Here is a 16,823-nt window from a genome sequence, read left to right as displayed (position 1 = left end):
ACTGCTTGCCCCAAACCAACCAAGGAGGTTACTTTGATATAGAAGGTGATCAGGTTTGTCAAGCACGATTTGCCCTTGGTGAATACATGCTGGCTTTTCGCATTGATGTGCTTCATTTGGCTTTTCCCATTGATGTGCTCCATTTGGCTTGTAATAGCCCCCAGGAGGATTTGTTCCATAACTTTCCAAGGGATTGAAGTAAGACTGATGGGCCTATAATTTTCTGGATCCTCCTTTAAGCCCTTTGTGTAGAAGGTATGACATTAGCTTTCTTTCAGTCTTCGGGAACATCCCTTGATCTCCATGACTTCTCAAAGATTATGGGGACTGGCCTCACATCAGCCAGTTCTCTTAACACCCTCAGGTGGATAACATTATGCTATACCTTTTTTGGGAACTACTTGCGTTCAGTTCAGGGAATGTTGAATTCTATACAGGGAAGGTGGGCTTTTGAAGTTATAGAAAACAAAGATTGCAAAAATAAATTGTTAAGTCACTACATTTCTAATGAGCTTGCATGTTTGGTCACTAATGATAAACAGTAATGATTGTATAGTATATTTTGGCATATGCAGGTTCATGTGTTATGATTAAAGAATTAAATTAAAATGGAATAAAGATGACATCCTAAAATAAATTGAAAACTGGATAATTAAGAGGTAATTGCAAAAGTAAAACCCTCAATGAGTGAATGAATTTCTGATGAGTTCTAAAAAAAAGCTATGTCTTCTCTACTTGGAAATCACTCAGCAGTTACCAGGAGTCTGTGTTCAGTTCTGGTGTTCGTACCTCAGAAAAAATAAGAAACAGTGCAGAAGATGGCTCTTTAAAAGTTTAAAGGGGGGAAAAAAGGATAGAGGAAAGCAGGGCTCAGAATAAGAGCAGATAAAACACCTCCTACTGAAAGGGTTCAGAGTGCATCTATGCTTATGCCATATTTCAGTGGCTAAGGCACTCCCCACATAAGTTGGAAACTGAACTCATGACACTAGCAGTCTCAGTGGGTGTTGTTGGATAAAAGGTCATCTCCTATGACCTGAGAAAAGTCTGCAGGGAAGAGTTAAGGCTGTGAGTGTCTTTTTGACATAAGTGCCAAAGATCTGAAGAAGGCTTACATTCATTACCTGAGGGTTTCGTGTTTCCTATGAACCAGAAAGACAGCTTTTCACTGCGCTGGATTTCATGAAGCCATTTTGGACCACTAGTTCTCTGACAACTGAGAACTGTAGAAATTAGTCCTGTGACCAGGGGCAATGAGTTCCCTGAAATGTCAACACCTGAACAGTTAGGGACTGTATGCTTGTGAAGGTTGTCATAACTGGAAAACTAATTTAATGAATTTTACACTTCACCAGTTTTCTTAAATTTACTTTTTCCAGAAGAGACCTGTGATGCACTGTAAAATTGGGTGGCTATATGATTTTGTTCACAGCTATAAATGCTTTGCAGTGCAGAATGATGCTTGGGATCAGGTGAGGTGGTTGCATACAGCCGGCTGACACCAGTGTGTATTCAGTCTGACTAACTGGTGCTGCATGGGAGATGATAACACAGCTAGCCATGTCAGAACAATGAGTGTGATGTTTTTCCCACCAGACTACGGATGAGCGGGTTCGGCTGCCAGACATCCGAGCAAGCAGGTGGTACCAGTTCCGTGTGGCAGCTGTGAACGTACATGGGACGAGAGGCTTCACGGCACCCAGCAAGCACTTCCGATCCTCGAAAGGTTAGTTTGCATTTGCTACGTCTGGTGCTCACCTTCCACTCATTCACATGTGGAGCACAACCTGATCTGCCTACTTTTGTGGCAGAAGGTTTTTAACAGATGGGGTTTTGGGTAGTTTTGCCACCAGATTTAGAAATGGTGTGAGATTTTTTTTTTTGAAGTTGACAAAGGAATTAAAGGTTAAAGATGTCATTATTCTTTTATCAGTAAGGGGTCTCAATGAATAAACCTCCCTTTAAACATTTACCATATGGTTAGTATCAAACAACATGACCCTGACCATGAAACATGAACGAACTGGGGTTTCAGTGTGTTATTCTGAGAGGTTTCTCTTATTTTTCTTTTTAGTTGTAAGAAATATTTTGCTGACATATGTTTAGTAGAGTATTGAGATATTTTGTTGACTGTAAATAATTGTAGCAGCATTGTTTTGATGAAACCGTGGACTCTTTTAATATAACTTTCCCATTGCCAGCACTAATTGTAAGGGCTTAAGAAAAAAAGGGTATAAATGCTAAGTAGCATGTTTCTGTTCATTAGAAAGGCATGATGGATAATCCACAAGCATTGTAGGAATTTTTGTTGTCTTTCTGGTTTTGCAAGGGTTTGGGTAATAAAAAAAATTTGAAAATTATTTCTGTACCAGTGAATGATACTTGGGCGATGGGGCAGATAGAAATGTATCTCCCATCCTGTGAAGTTGCTGTCATTTTCCCTGCCATGCCTTTGACCTATGTGAAGCAAAATTTTCCCAGATGACCCTCAGGCATAGTATAGGAGTTAGCACAGGCCAGAAGCTATTCCCAACAGACAGATGGTCTGCATGTAGTCACTCTCTTAAACACAGAATGAGATCTAGCATTCTTCACTCTACTAATAGAGGTAGTTTCTAATAGAAAGATTTTTTCTCTGTTTTAGCAGTGACAGAATAGCGCATTTCCTCCACTTTCTGCAGACAGAATTATCTGTCTGTATACAGGCAGCTGCCATCTGGGTGTTCCTGTACTACCTTTTAGTTTGCTGTTTGGCTAGTCAGTCCTAGGAAAAATCTTATTGTAGACGCAGTTATAGAGGCATGCAAGCGCTTTTGCTGGTATGGATGGTTTAATTGCTTACTGAATAAGAATACATTAACTTAATTTTTTTTGTGCCATAACCACATTTGTGGTAGTAAGGTTGGCTGGCATAGCAACACCATTACTACTGTGACCACAAACCTTTTCAAGTTTAAAATAAGTATTATTTTAAGAATTTATTATACTTAAGTAGCATACCATTTAAGTCACATCAAAACTACAGTTCCTTCAGTCTGTGTTGAGCTTACTGCAAGGACTCAGCAGCAGCAGTGGCTTTCTTTTTACTTTTCTTCATGAGCAGCACTTCAGCAGATACAGCACTTTGTTGCTGAATCTGGCACCAACTTTCTTTTAAACTGAGATCATTGTCAGTTGTTTTACTGAGTCTGTAAAGATTTTCCTACTGTTCTATAATTGCAATTAGATAATAATATGTCATGATAACACTGAGGTTTTGCCTTGAGAGTGACATTTTCACGCAGGGTTGTATTACTTTAAAAAAAAATTCGTTCCCTACTGAGTGTGCTCGCCACAGGAGTATATTGTTCAAAATAACTTACATTGGTAACGAATATAAGAATATCCATGGTAAGTCATACTAGAGGTCTCTTTAGCCTAGTATCTGGCCCTAGCCAAAAGTGGGTTTATGGAGAACAGTGTAAGAGCAGGATAAGCACATAGGGATATTTCTTCAGAATAGTCTCCCAACTGGCAGTGATTTGTGTTTCAGGAGCTTGTGGTTTTAAAATGATTACATGTTAGATACCAGAGTCCTCTTTTTCTGTGGTCTCTGCAGATACCCCTGAAGCACTTGCTCTCCTTGAATACTGCTCACAGCTGTCTGGTGGAAGTGAAGAGCACTTTTAGGACTTTGTGACAAGGACAGTGGGAACCAGTAGTATCTCTGCATACTCTTACCTAATAAACCTAAATAACAGGATCTTGATAATAACAGAAAGTATGTAGCCAGTGTTGTTCATAAGGCTTCTATAAGTCTCAACAATTTTCAAAACTAAAATCCAGCCCTTGGCAGAGAATCGTGAATTGCCAGACAAACAGCAAGGAGTTCAGTTAGCTATCAGCTTCTTAGCCAAAATCATCGTACTTTGGCAGCTCATTTTCCTACTTTAGAGGCTTGGTATTGTCAGTGGTTGTAAAGATACTGTGTTCGCCAGATGAAACGTGTGGATGATCTAGGTGACTCACATGAAGACACTGCTAGGTGTCTTTGGGAATGATACTGGGATGCTTCAATCAGTAGGAGCTTATAGCGGTAACTGTTATAGTGTCATATAGACACTTAATTACTACTTTGAATCTCAGTGGGAAGTGGCATCCCCTGCCTGGGCAAGAAACTGCTGCTCAGACATGCCTAGCTTTTTGAGTGCCAGCAACTACTGGCCCCTGCTGAGCTCTTGCAGGCACATTTAACCTCCGGTTTGGAAAAGGAAAGTGGACTTTGGCATATTACCTTTGGAAGGTTGCTGACTGTCTGTGCCACATTTGTGTGAAGTGTGGACAGAAATTCATATCAGTTCTTGTATTGTTTCACTTCACCCTGTTGTGCCAAGACCAAGAGAAGATTACTATCTTTGTCAGATTTAACAGAAGTTTTCTTCAAAAAGAAACTCTTTGATCAGGAAACATGACATCAATTCCTAAGAGTTTCTCATGAAAGATGCTGAACTTTTACCAATTGCTTTTAAGTTATAGTGAATAGCAAATTATTTGGGTTTGTTTTTTCTTTAAAGGAGGAAAAACATGATACATAATCTGAATCTAAGGAGGAGTATGGCACCACAAAGTCTCTGTCATGAAATATTTTAAGCTGTTAAAAAGAACATTCAAAAACATTAGTGCTGTAATTACTGAGAGAGAGAGACTTTTTGTCTGGCTACTACAGTACAGTTTTATGCTATTTTGTGGTTTTTGCAAATGCAAAAAAATCTGATCTCTAAGTAGACACAGTAAAGTAAGGGGTTTTTTTTATTCAAAGTAATGTTAAGTCTTCTGAGGTATGTAATTTCCATTAATTTTTCTATCACTAAATAAAGCTCCTTATTATCCAAATTAATTTAAATTTCCAACCATGAAAAAGACAACCAGGAAAACAAGAATATTTCATCAATCATTTCAGCTTACCATTCTTCATCTAGTTGTGTTTTGAGGTTTTATCTATTGCATCTTTTGATGCTCTTATACTGTAAACATTTTAGGTGAAGGTTTATTAGCTGTTTCACACTGCTTTGTGTTCATTTATGGCATTAATCTATAAATAATAATCAAAGTGACACATCTGAGATGATTTATGAAATATTCAGAGCTTAAACAGATTTTTTAATGCTATTTCTTTTTTTATAAAGGAAATGAAGGATTTTCATGTGCTTGTCTGCCATGACCTTTCATAGGTAATGAAGTGATTCTTCATTTTTCCAAAATGTGATTCCAGAATTACAAGAAACACAGTTAGACTATGCCTATCTGTTTGGAGCAGAGTGGCTATAAAATGAAGTGAATACTGCACCTAGGAGAGTGGGTTCTTTCCTAGAAGTAGACCTCTGCACATAGGTTTTCAGATTGATATGGTCAGCTAAAATTGATCAAAACTTTCTTCTATTTTGACAGTGGTTTCCACTTCACTTTGCAGGGCTTTTAAATTGTGTATGCTTTCCTTTTTATCTTCAACTGAGTGGCAGCAATTTGCAATAACACCAATAAATACAACTAAGAGAATGCCTGGCAGAACATTTTTGATCCATAAAGGTACAAATATATTTCTCTTCATATTTTCACTGGCTGTCTCCAAGATGCTTAATTTTCTCTGGAAGAGGAGAGAACTGTTTCTACAATCCATAAATGAGTCTCCTTGATGAAAAGCTACCTGCACTTTTCTCCCAGTAAGTGGGCACCGGATAGCCTAACCAACTGGTCAGAAGCTGCTCAGCACTAGTAATACAATTTTTAAGTTGTTGCATTTGGGTAAGAGTTTTTAGGCTTTTTTTTTTTTCTAGCTTTTTATGACGTATGTTGAGAATGAACTCTTAGTAACAGAGACTGCAGTTAACTAGAGGGATTAGTGTTAAGCATTTCCATATAATGTATTATCTTGCTGGTCTGTAGTTAGGTACTGTGCCATTTTCTGAGACAAAAAGAGTCTATAAGATCAATGCAATGAGCCCAAACCATCCAATCCTTCTACCTCTGCTAAAGGTTTTTATCCTCAACATGAAGGCAGTTGCTTGCATACACAGGATAAATTGTCAAGCAAAAGGAAGCAGACAGCATTGTTTTCACAGCATATAAGAACCATGCTGGATGTGATTTCATGCATACATTACTGAGTGTTAGTAAAACCAGAACAGACACCCACTCCTGGCAATAAAATTCTTTCTGTTGCTCCTTTGGGACCAATGATTTTTTTATACTGTTGCACAGCTGGTTTATGTGTGCCATTTCCATTGGGCAAAGCCATTCCTCCTGCTTATGCCTTGGAACTGTTTAATGGTTGGAAACTTGTCTGTAGAGCAGCTTCAGCAGATTTTTAGAGTTGGAAGGTCCAACATTTAAAAGATAGCAATGGGAGATCCATTTTAAGTCAGAAATGAAAGCTCTATAAAAAAAGGTTTAAATTAGAGTCGAATTTTCTAACGCTTTTACAGCTTAGAATGAGAATTCTGATTTCAATGTCATTATTTTGCTCTCTGACTTATATTCCAAATAATTTACTGTATTCACTACAGTTGCCACTTCTAAAGCCAAAGTGGAAGCATTACAGCAGTGTATGATGTGATTCTTGAGTATACTGTTTTGTTAAAGGTTGTGAAAATGCTTCCAGATCCTATTGATTGAAAGAATTTTGTAAAATACAAATTGTTATTCACTGTGTTTACAAATACGAGTGTGAGAAGATGTGAATTTTGAAATGGAGATAATGCGAGGGCTTTCTTTTTTTTATTTTATATGTAACAAGGAATCCTCCCTTTTGGGAACTGGAGACAGAGTTTTGCTTGTGATGGCTGAGTAGCCAGCAAGACAGGAATTTAAGTCCTTTGGGTATACTCAAGCCAGATACAATCCAGACAAATGCAGTACTTATTCCATGTGCTGGAACAGCAGCTTCAGCCTTGACCTAATGAAGCTATCATTTTTAGCGGCGAGAAGTGATTTACTTGTCAGGTTGCTGAGACCAGAATTGTTTCCGATTTGAGGACAGCTGTCTGTGCCAAATTCTAGTATATATATATATATATATATAATGACTTTTATTTTATTTGAGTTGTAGTATAAACTGCAAAGGAAAAGCTGCAACTAGCATCACTATTTCTGCAAACCAAAGAATTTGATTTAACACTGAGATAAATTCATGTATATAAAATTTCAGAACTTTACGTTTGAAAAACTGGCAGTAGTTTCCATTCCAGTAATTTAATGTTCATGTATCTGAATTATACATGTGGGCAGTCAGTCAAAGGGATCACAGATCTATGAAGACTAACAGTAGAATGGCTGTTACTTTTATAGTCAGCAGAATGCCAGTTTAGCTTCATAGTCAGGTTAACAAACACCTTATGGATCTAAGCTTTATAATCCAGTAAAAGTTATTAGACTTTGAAGTATTTCATCACGAGTTGTATACCGCTTTTAATGTCTGCATAGACATAAGCATAGCAGCGCACCTTGTAGAAGCATGACTTCTCCATTCAGTAACGCGGAAGACGACAGCCCATCTGTTATCTGGTGACTGGCAGACATGCATTATGGAGGAAAATGCTCTGATACTTAACATTTTTTGGGGTTTTGAGCTTTTTGGTGGTTTGAATTTTGTTGGGGGGAGGGGGCTTTGGAGGAGGTCTGTGGTGGAGGATGTTGGGGTTTTTTTGATTGTTTTTTCAGGGTGGGGTTTAAGTCCTTTAGGTTTTTTTCCTGTTAATAACAGAGATCACAATATCTTGCCTTGTTGCTATTACTTCTCACCTGTTTGTTTTGCTGGTGAAACTCAATTCTTTCAAATGAAAGAAAAGTTTAATATTCTTGGGGCTCTGCTTAAAAAATGATAGTTCTGTCAGTTGTAATAGTGATGAGTGTCACAAAAATATATAGTAATAGATTAATAAATTATATAGTGGTATTGAAATGCTAAATATGGAATGGATCCTCAGTTGATATAAAATGCTCAATAAGTGGCCTCATATTTCAGGTAATACACCCCAAATCAAATAAATATTTTACCATTGTGTCTCTACAATCAGACAAGTTTTCTTCGGAAGATTAAATACAAAGTTGTAATTAAGTCTTCTTCATCTTTGACATCTTACTTCCTTTTAATTTATTATTTTATCCTGTTTAGTCAACTAGTTTTAAAAAAGCTCTTCTAGAAAATGTAGCACTTTCAAATGTCTTGCCTTTACATGTCTGTCAACTGCAGATCTCCTTCCTTTCTGTCTTCTAATACTACCACCATCACTCTTCTTCCTGTTCAAAGACATTTTTGTGGATGACATTTGCAAGGCTTGCTAAAGAGAGACTTTGAAGAAAGGGGGCACTCAAGAAAATGTTTCTGCTGTTGCTGTATTGTTTCATATATATTTTCCTTTTAAGAGGGCATTCTTTCCTTAACTTCCATTACCCAAGGATTTTTAGTATAGTGTTTATATTCTCCCATAGCAAAGGAGAAACAGTACTAGGTTTTCTTTTAAGTATGGATCAGCATTTTGTCTGCTGACTGTGCTGCTTCTAGTGAACACAGAAGAAATGCTACTGTTTAATGTTTTCAATAAATTGTGCAATTATAGAAAGTATAGGGTGAAATGGTGGCTCTATAGAAGTCAATAGAAATAATCTGTTGGTTTCAGTATGCACATAATCTTCCTTACTGTTTTCTTTTTCTGCTTATGTCTCTGGGAAAAACAGGGTTGTTTGAAGTTACCCTAAAAAAACCCCACAAATTCCTGTGATTCTGAGACATATAAAAGCTCTGTTCTGGTCAGTCACTAACTTTACACAAGGAAAATTGCACTATATTGCATTCTTATGGGGACAGAAACATTTGAAAAAGAAGAATGTAAATTTGGTTTTAGAACTATGAAAAATTGGTGAATAGAACTTCAAAACATTTTAAATCATGTAATACACTTTATCCAGAACTATTTCATTTAACTTTTAGAATTTTTTAATTATTCTCGGAGTCTTTTATAGTTGCAGAATGAAGTCAAACATGTTTTATGGTTACAATTGATTTTGCTTATATCTGACCATTTGTGAAGACATATTCTCTGAAACACTTTAATTCTACCCCATATGTTATGTATACATAATACATGATGCATAGTGCTTCTGGGAGATAACCTGAATAATTCACCTACAGTAATATGATCATGTTGCACTACAGGTTATAAATGTTTTATTGCCATAATACATTGTCATCTAGCATAAAAGTCCTCTTAACATTTTAAATCAGTGAAGATGAATACTTAATAACGATTTTGGATTTTTGAATCGTGATTCTGTTTATATTTATTGCACCTAAATTTAATTTTATATTTACTTATTTTATTAAATGATAGAAGTAAATGAGTAAAAAGTTGTGTTAGAGAACAGTACAGACCATTTAACTAAATCTCTTAAATTTATCCCTTTCAATATAAATAGCTTTGTATACTTTAAGATGGAGTTGTTGGCTACTTCACAGATAAGGAAATAAGTGTAAGAACAGTGCTTCTTCAAAGCCAGAAAAAAATAAAGGGAATTGGCTTGCAAGCTGATTAAAAAAAAAAAAAAAAAGAGAGAAGAAATAAGGAATTCTCATTATTTTGAAAATTAAGTTAAACTTCTAGAATTCTTAAACGCAAGTATGCTTTGTAACTTTATGGCCAAAAGTTAGGCTGAATGATATGTGTGAGGAAACAGGGGCTTCCATTACTATTTAACTAAAATGGCATGTGTGAGCAAACAGGAGCATCCATTGTTATTTAACCAAGAGTCCTGTTGAATAACAGAAATAAGCCATTATTTCACATCTGCTGATCTTTAAAAGGGAAATGCTGTCTTTATTAATTCTGAATGTGTCTGTTTGCATGAACTAAATGATGGAATTTTTCAGTGAGACCGTTTGTCATAGGGATTATCTGATGAATTTAGTATGCCTGGAAAGTTTGTTTAACAGCTCATTTACCATTATAAAAAGATGCAGGTGAACCATGCAGTAAATTAATGCCTGGCATCCCCTCTGCACACCTTCAGTTTTGTTTCTGGCAAATAGGGGGTAGCTCATTTAGCTAAAAAGTTACACGAATTTTTTTTTTTTTCAATCAAGGTTTTTTTTTTTTTTGTCTACAGGCTTAAAACATACCTTAATTACTATGAATTTCCTTTATTCTGCCTGATATACTTTTAATTTTTTTTTTGAGTCACACTGTTTACTTTTACTTAAATTCTGCTGTTGCAGTTTTCTTATATTTTGTCACCAATGTTTGGCTACCACAGCCATTAAAAAAAAAAATAAATTAGGATTTACAAAGTAGTATTAAAAAGTAGGAGTTAGTAAATAGCAAATTGGACTTTCAGAAGCTCAGTTGCAAAATTTCCATTGATTCACATTACTTGGGGCCAAGATATTATATAGCAGGTCCACAAGGAGGACCTAACATTCAGTATTGGAAAAGGTTCAGTATCGGAACCTCTGACTGTCAGATGTCCTTCCGGACTCTAGGATCAGCACAAATACAACTGAAGGAACAATATCTCAGTTGATATTGACCAGAAATTAAACCAAAGTAACAAAATAAATCACAGGGGTAGCTAATTGCTCTTTGTTGTTCTGAAAAAGCCCTACAGACTTCTGTGACAGTGTAATATATCTTAATTATATCTGTTCTAAGGAAGTGTTTATGTTCCATGGTGATAGATATCAATACTAGAATTTTGAAGAAAGATTCAACATGTAGAAACATAATCTTGTCATCTGAGAATTGTCTGGCAACACTGAACAAATATTCAGTGTTTCCACCATACAATTTTCTGATGACTACACAAAGCCATTTGTAGCACGTGATAAAGTTTCATGATGTTTGTGAACTACTGACAACACAGAATAATGACAAAAGTAGATGTTAATTCATAATTTTTATTTCAGTAGAATTTGAATATCTAGAATTTACAAGAAGCCTTTCACCTGTGGGAAATTTTTGTCTGAATTTTCTTCAGTATATTGAGAGTGTTTAACCCAGCTTGTGCATACCTGGTAAATGTATAAGATGAAGATGGTCTTTACCTTACTGGAGATGGTCTTTACTTTAGAATCTTTTTGTTTATTTTAAATTCCAGATCCATCTGCTCCACCAGCTCCATCTAATATCCGAATTGCCAATATCAGTGCAAACAATGATGGGAGTGTGAATGTAATGATTATTTGGGATCTTCCAGAAGAGCCTGATATCCCAGTGCACCACTACAAAGTCTTTTGGAGCTGGACGTATAGCAAATATGTAATTCCAGCTAAAAAAAGGAGAAGGAAGATTACCGATGGGGTAAGAGAGAAAATAGTAAATGAGGCAGAAATTTGGCTTTTTTTCTGGCACAAAATAGAGTGTAAGTATAAAATACGTGATAAATTGCAATGATTTCAGAAGCTGGTAAAGTAGTGGTCTTAAGTTTTAATATCACCAACCCCATAGGCAATTTTGATCTCTCAATCCCTATGTTTAACAGAACTCAGAGAGAAGTAGACTTCTGCCTTAAAATTCAGGTAAAAGATTTTGCAGGAGAGATGATTAGAAAGCTAAATGCTGTTTGTCCTCTAAATTTAGGTCTATTTTATTAATGCTACTTAAAGATATAGTGCTTGTTCTATTTAAGAACCCTGTCATCATCTGTCATGTTGTTCTTTCGCTATGCAAATAAAACTTGTGACACTGTCATAGAGAGCAACCATTAAATAGTCAGTATAGGTCCAAGGAAAAAAACAAACCGAAAACTCTTTAAATAAGCTGCTGTAAGAAAGATCTGGCATATTTTCATAGCAGCAAGTTCCTATAAGTTTATTGAATCGTATATCAAATACCACTTTACTGAAAAACTATCCGTTGTGATATACTTAAGCATATTGCGTATTATTTTAAAGTAGTTAATAGAAATAGAAATCAGTTACAGATAACAGGCTGAACTTAATTCTCAGTGCTTTTAATAAATGCATTGTGAGAATTTGGTCCCATGTCGATGTTAACACTGTGTTTTGGCTCTGGCTGCCTACTTGCACTGTGATGAATGACAGCCGGAGGGATTATAGTTTCCTCTTTCCGTCACCAAACTGAGAGAAATAAATGCAATGAAGGCTGTGTGCTGAATTCATGCAAAAGTAAATATGCACAGATAAGAAAGTTAGTTCTTTGTTGTACTTTTAAAAAATCACGTTGGCAACATGGGAATAGGGTTGGATTGTGCTATGTAGAAAAATTTGTGTTTCTCAGGAAAGCTGCCTTTGGCTAGAGACCTTCATGACAGGCTACAGCCTAAAGATACAGTGGAGCTTTCTCTCCACAAACTGGTCCTTAAACCACAAAACCCAGAAAAATTTAAAATTCAGCTGGGTCCTTAATGTCGTGTTGGTACTTTGTGTAGGGTGCATCCTACGTATAAATATGTTAAAGCAGATCCAATATACTGCATTACAGTAATTGGGACCAAGTTCTGACCTTGAATATAAGGAAATCCAGAAGAGCCAAGGCAGGCTCTTAGAATATCTTTCATATTACTCCTGGCTCATTGTACTTCTGTGGCATATCATGAAACTGTATAGCAATGCCAGTGACACTCAGACTTCCCTACAGGACACTCTGGATGCTATTGCTAATCAGTGGTCATTTGAATATTATAGCAACAATTCAGTCTAAAAATGGAAAATAAAAGAAAGTTAAAAAATAAGAAAGGCAGAAAAATCTTTTGTTGAAGATTTTTTTTTTTGCCAAGTTTTTACCTTTAGATGTAGTCTAGTCCAAATAATTTTATGATTTCCATATGAAATAATTCAACATAGATATTGAAATAATTTGACTATAGTATTAACACTCTTAATTGAGAATGTTACAAATCAATGTTACAAATATCTTAGCACAAACCAAGTAAAGGTAATTAATATTAAATGCCTTTGACAATTCCTGAAGTGTTAAATATGGCAGTACGTGATTATCTTTTTCACTCTGGATTGACTGTCAAACTTCAGAGGCATAAAGAATTCTAATGAAAACATGGAGTAATGTCTTCTCTCTGAGATATGGCCTAGAAGAAAATTTTATAAATACATTTTTAAAATTTCAGAAATGTAAGATTACTGAGAAGCCTTGACTTTTCTTTGCAATACTTGCGTTAATTTATAGGTTACTGACCAGAGAATGGTAATCCTACTGTTATTTCCCCATTTAAGACACTTCCAAAAACCTGTATTTTTTCTTTTCTGTCTTCACTTCTATAGAGGAAAAATGTTCTTACCAATGAGGAGGTATTTATGGTTGTGGGTTGGTGGTTTTTTTTTTCATTTTTGTTTTCAGCAGTTCAAACAAATAGAAAATATTGACAAATGAATGTTGGATTTTAGCCGTCTTCAGACTGGCTGTCTCTAGTAAAAGTTTTAAATTGCTTTGCTAACATGGGAATCAGGGAAAAATAAGTTTAAAATTATTTGGCTAAAAAAATTTTGGCATAAGAATAAAAACTTGTTATATAGGAAAAGACCCTTTAGTTTTGGCCTAAATAATGTGTCTGTATTTGCCAGGTAATTGCCAAAATTACATAGACATCAGGAAAATTAGTATTTTAAAAATGACACAGAAAAACATAGTTCAATAAAATACATTTTTTAAAGAAAGAAAATTTTGCTCTATTGAAATTTTCTGTTTGAATTTCAAAAAAGTAGTGTACCTAAGATAACAGGCCTACTTTTAATAAGGAGCTGTGTTTCAGTAATACTATAACTGCTGTGTATATTTATTCTATTATAGGCCCAAAATTATGTGGTCCTGGAGGGACTCCAACCCAACAGCAACTACAACGTAGAACTGCAAGCAGTAATACGTTGGGGTCAGATACGCCTAAAAAGTGCTAAGGTTTCTCTCCATTTTAGCACGACTCAGGACACCAGGAATAATAGTGAGTAATTGTATTCAAAGACTACACTGAATGCTTTATCTCTCCTTTATCTGCAATATGAATATTTTATATAATGATTTCTCAAATTTAAAAAAATAGCGTAGTGATCCTGTCTTGGTCAACTTGAGTAACCTCTTAATGTTAAATTTCTTATCTAAAAATTTGTGACAGTTTTTGCCTAATACTTCATCTTAGATCCTAATTGCCTAAAATGAACAACTGCAATGAAAGTGGAAGCATTTGCATGACTGTAGTGTTAATATTTTTAAAACGCAATACAGGTATAAATACTGACTATATTTGTCAGTGGCTGGAATAAAACCATTTCTGTGTCTTTGTCTTAACTGGACAGTTTTAGCTTGCAATGTTTTTCAAAATGCTGACTGTTTTGAGCAGCCCACTAATTCATACTTTTGGACCACACAAATACTTATCTACTATGAATGGATATAAAACATCCACTCTTCTATTAGAGAATCTAAGGTGTTCCGTGCCTGGCAAGCAATGCATTCTCAAAATATTGCACACACAGGACCCACATTCAAATTAAAATCTTGAGATTTATACATGTCAGGTAATGTCTCATTAAGGTCTTTACCAACCTCACATGCTAATTAATATAATTGAAACGCATATCTGAATCTGAGAGTAAACCATGATTCTTAAGCCTTAGTTAAATGCTATTTGTACAATTACAATACTGTTACTGCCTCAACTGCTGATGTGTCTGATTAACTAATACAGCAAAATTTTGATAATAAGATGTTAAAGAATATAATTTTAAATATCCTGCCCTGACTCCATTTCAGTTTTCATTCGTTTACATTATTTTTTTAAAAATACACTAAATGTTTAAATTTTACTTGTTGCCATTTGCATAACATAACTAATTACTTTCACCCTAATCCGGCTATTTTTGCTGGACCCTTCTGCAAACATATTCAGTTTGGATGTACATAAAATATTTTAAAGTAGTTGTTAGTTATGATGGACCTTCAGATCTACATTTGCTGCCCATATTAATATACCAAGAAGAAAAAATAGACCTGAATATCCTTTTTCCCATATTAAGTTCATTTTTTCTACTTTTTTGGGCAATCTTAAGAGACAGCTGAAGGACAAGTCTGTTGCCATTGTGTTTTCCAGAATCTGATGCAGATCACATCTGATTTATTACTTACAAATTGTCTGCCAAATGGAGTTCATTTACCCTGTACCTCATGCTTGAGTTTCGTGGTTTCATCATTATCTGTCCACTCCAGTGGCACCACTTTGCTATCATCACCACAGCTAGATTTAAATTCCTTCTGCAATTTTGCTTGGATAATCTGCCCTCTCCTTGATTGCTTTACGTCAGAAAACAGTCCATCTAGTTTCTGTGAAAGTCTGCTATCTACTAATGTCTAATTAGTATAGACTTTCTAATGCCTTGTGCTTTATTTCACTTCACTGTGGTGACCTTTTTTACACTAAAAGGTTTGTTAATTGTATTGCTTTTTAAACCAGACTAATACTATACCAAGAGCAATATTTTTATTTTCTCATATACTTCAAATATTTAAATGTTATGTTCAGATGAAGAGGATCCATTTAGTTAATGAGGATTATTTTCTATTTAACTGTAAATCTGTGCCTGTGAGAATGAAAACACATATTTGTTTTACAGTAGAGTACTTCAATAATAAGTTTGCAGACAAATTTGAGCATCGTTTCTGTTAAAAACATGAAGTCAAGGATTCCAGATTCTTTGAGCCTAAAGCACTGATATCACACATTTTAGTGGACAGAGCACTGATGAGAAATGTATTAGGACCTTCTTGGACATTTTTTAAAAATGGCTAAATTATAGCTCACATAGAAAAGCAAATAAAAACTACTCCTGGAGGAGATGCAAATTCATATTTTGAATCTCACTGAAGTTAGTTAGGTACAGAGCCCGTCCTGCTTGAGGTACTTTTGAGAATACTCAGAAGCAGATGGAGAAATACAAAAAAGAAAAAAAAATATTGTCTGCAATGTTATCTAGGACATGACATTTATGCCCCCACTTTATTTGGGGACTTCCATGGCCTTTGGGAAGTAGTTGCAGATGTAACATGCCAATTTTGCTGAAGTCTCACTGTCAGTTGCTCTGCTCTCTGTGGACTTAAGCTCTGGCTTTTTAGGTGTCTGTTCCTATTGTCAGAATAGAGAGTAGTTCGTAACCCACTGAAGTAATTTAGTCCTACAGACCTCTGTGAGCTTTGACCCTGGCCCTCTGGCGTTATATTTCCCTCTACTCAGAAATACATTGCCTCACTATATTTGTGTGCTTCACTTCTGGGAAATGCAGCAAGAGACTCTCTCTTGATCTTTATATAGAAGTATTCTAAATAGGTGTCCTGGTTTTTCTGGAAGTGGAGCACACGGAGAACAGCAAAGCGGAGATTTAGGAAAATTACAATACTTTGAGGTATACCTAACAGATTTAAGTCAGTACTCTCTATCACTTTCCAATTTCATTTTAGGTAGTATAAACATTATGGTTACCCTGAGAAAGAATTTGCTTGAGTTTTGTAGTTTTACTTTAATTTAAAACAAGCAAAGAAAATGTAAATTTGTATTGGATTAAGCAAAGGATTGATGAAGTAAAATTTGGCCAAAATGCAAGGGAGTTTCAGATGAAGCTACATATAGGGCAGCACAATGTTCAAGTTTACATATTACTCGTGGTAATTATTGAAACCTGAGACTTCCCCTCTTTCTCTCAAGTATGTCGTTAATAATTTGCCACTTGCTAATTATTAGAATCTTTGCTTTTCATTTAGCTATGTTATTGAATTAAATACACCTTTTTTTGTTAATCTGTTACAAATACTGTCCTCTTAATCACAACTGATATA

At 35.4% G+C, this 16,823-nt stretch overlaps 1 protein-coding gene across 1 annotated transcript in view; it reads left to right on the top strand.

Annotated features, from left to right (window-relative positions):
* ANOS1 (anosmin 1) overlaps positions 1 to 16,823 on the top strand; it is a 139,297-nt gene that overhangs the window by 91,842 nt on the left and 30,632 nt on the right. The window contains exons 6-8 of the mRNA XM_026850773.1: positions 1,597 to 1,726; positions 11,125 to 11,327; positions 13,794 to 13,941. Of these exons, the coding sequence (XP_026706574.1) occupies positions 11,202 to 11,327; positions 13,794 to 13,941 (274 nt within the window). The 5' untranslated portion in view covers positions 1,597 to 1,726; positions 11,125 to 11,201. The remainder of the gene's footprint in view (positions 1 to 1,596; positions 1,727 to 11,124; positions 11,328 to 13,793; positions 13,942 to 16,823) is intronic.

The sequence above is a fragment of the Athene cunicularia genome (genome assembly GCF_003259725.1).
Source record: "Athene cunicularia isolate RWA chromosome 1 unlocalized genomic scaffold, athCun1 chr1_part1, whole genome shotgun sequence".
NCBI classification, from domain to species: domain Eukaryota; kingdom Metazoa; phylum Chordata; class Aves; order Strigiformes; family Strigidae; genus Athene; species Athene cunicularia.
The sequence above is the reverse complement of the archived record's forward strand: the minus strand, read 5'-3'. Positions and strand labels throughout refer to the sequence as shown.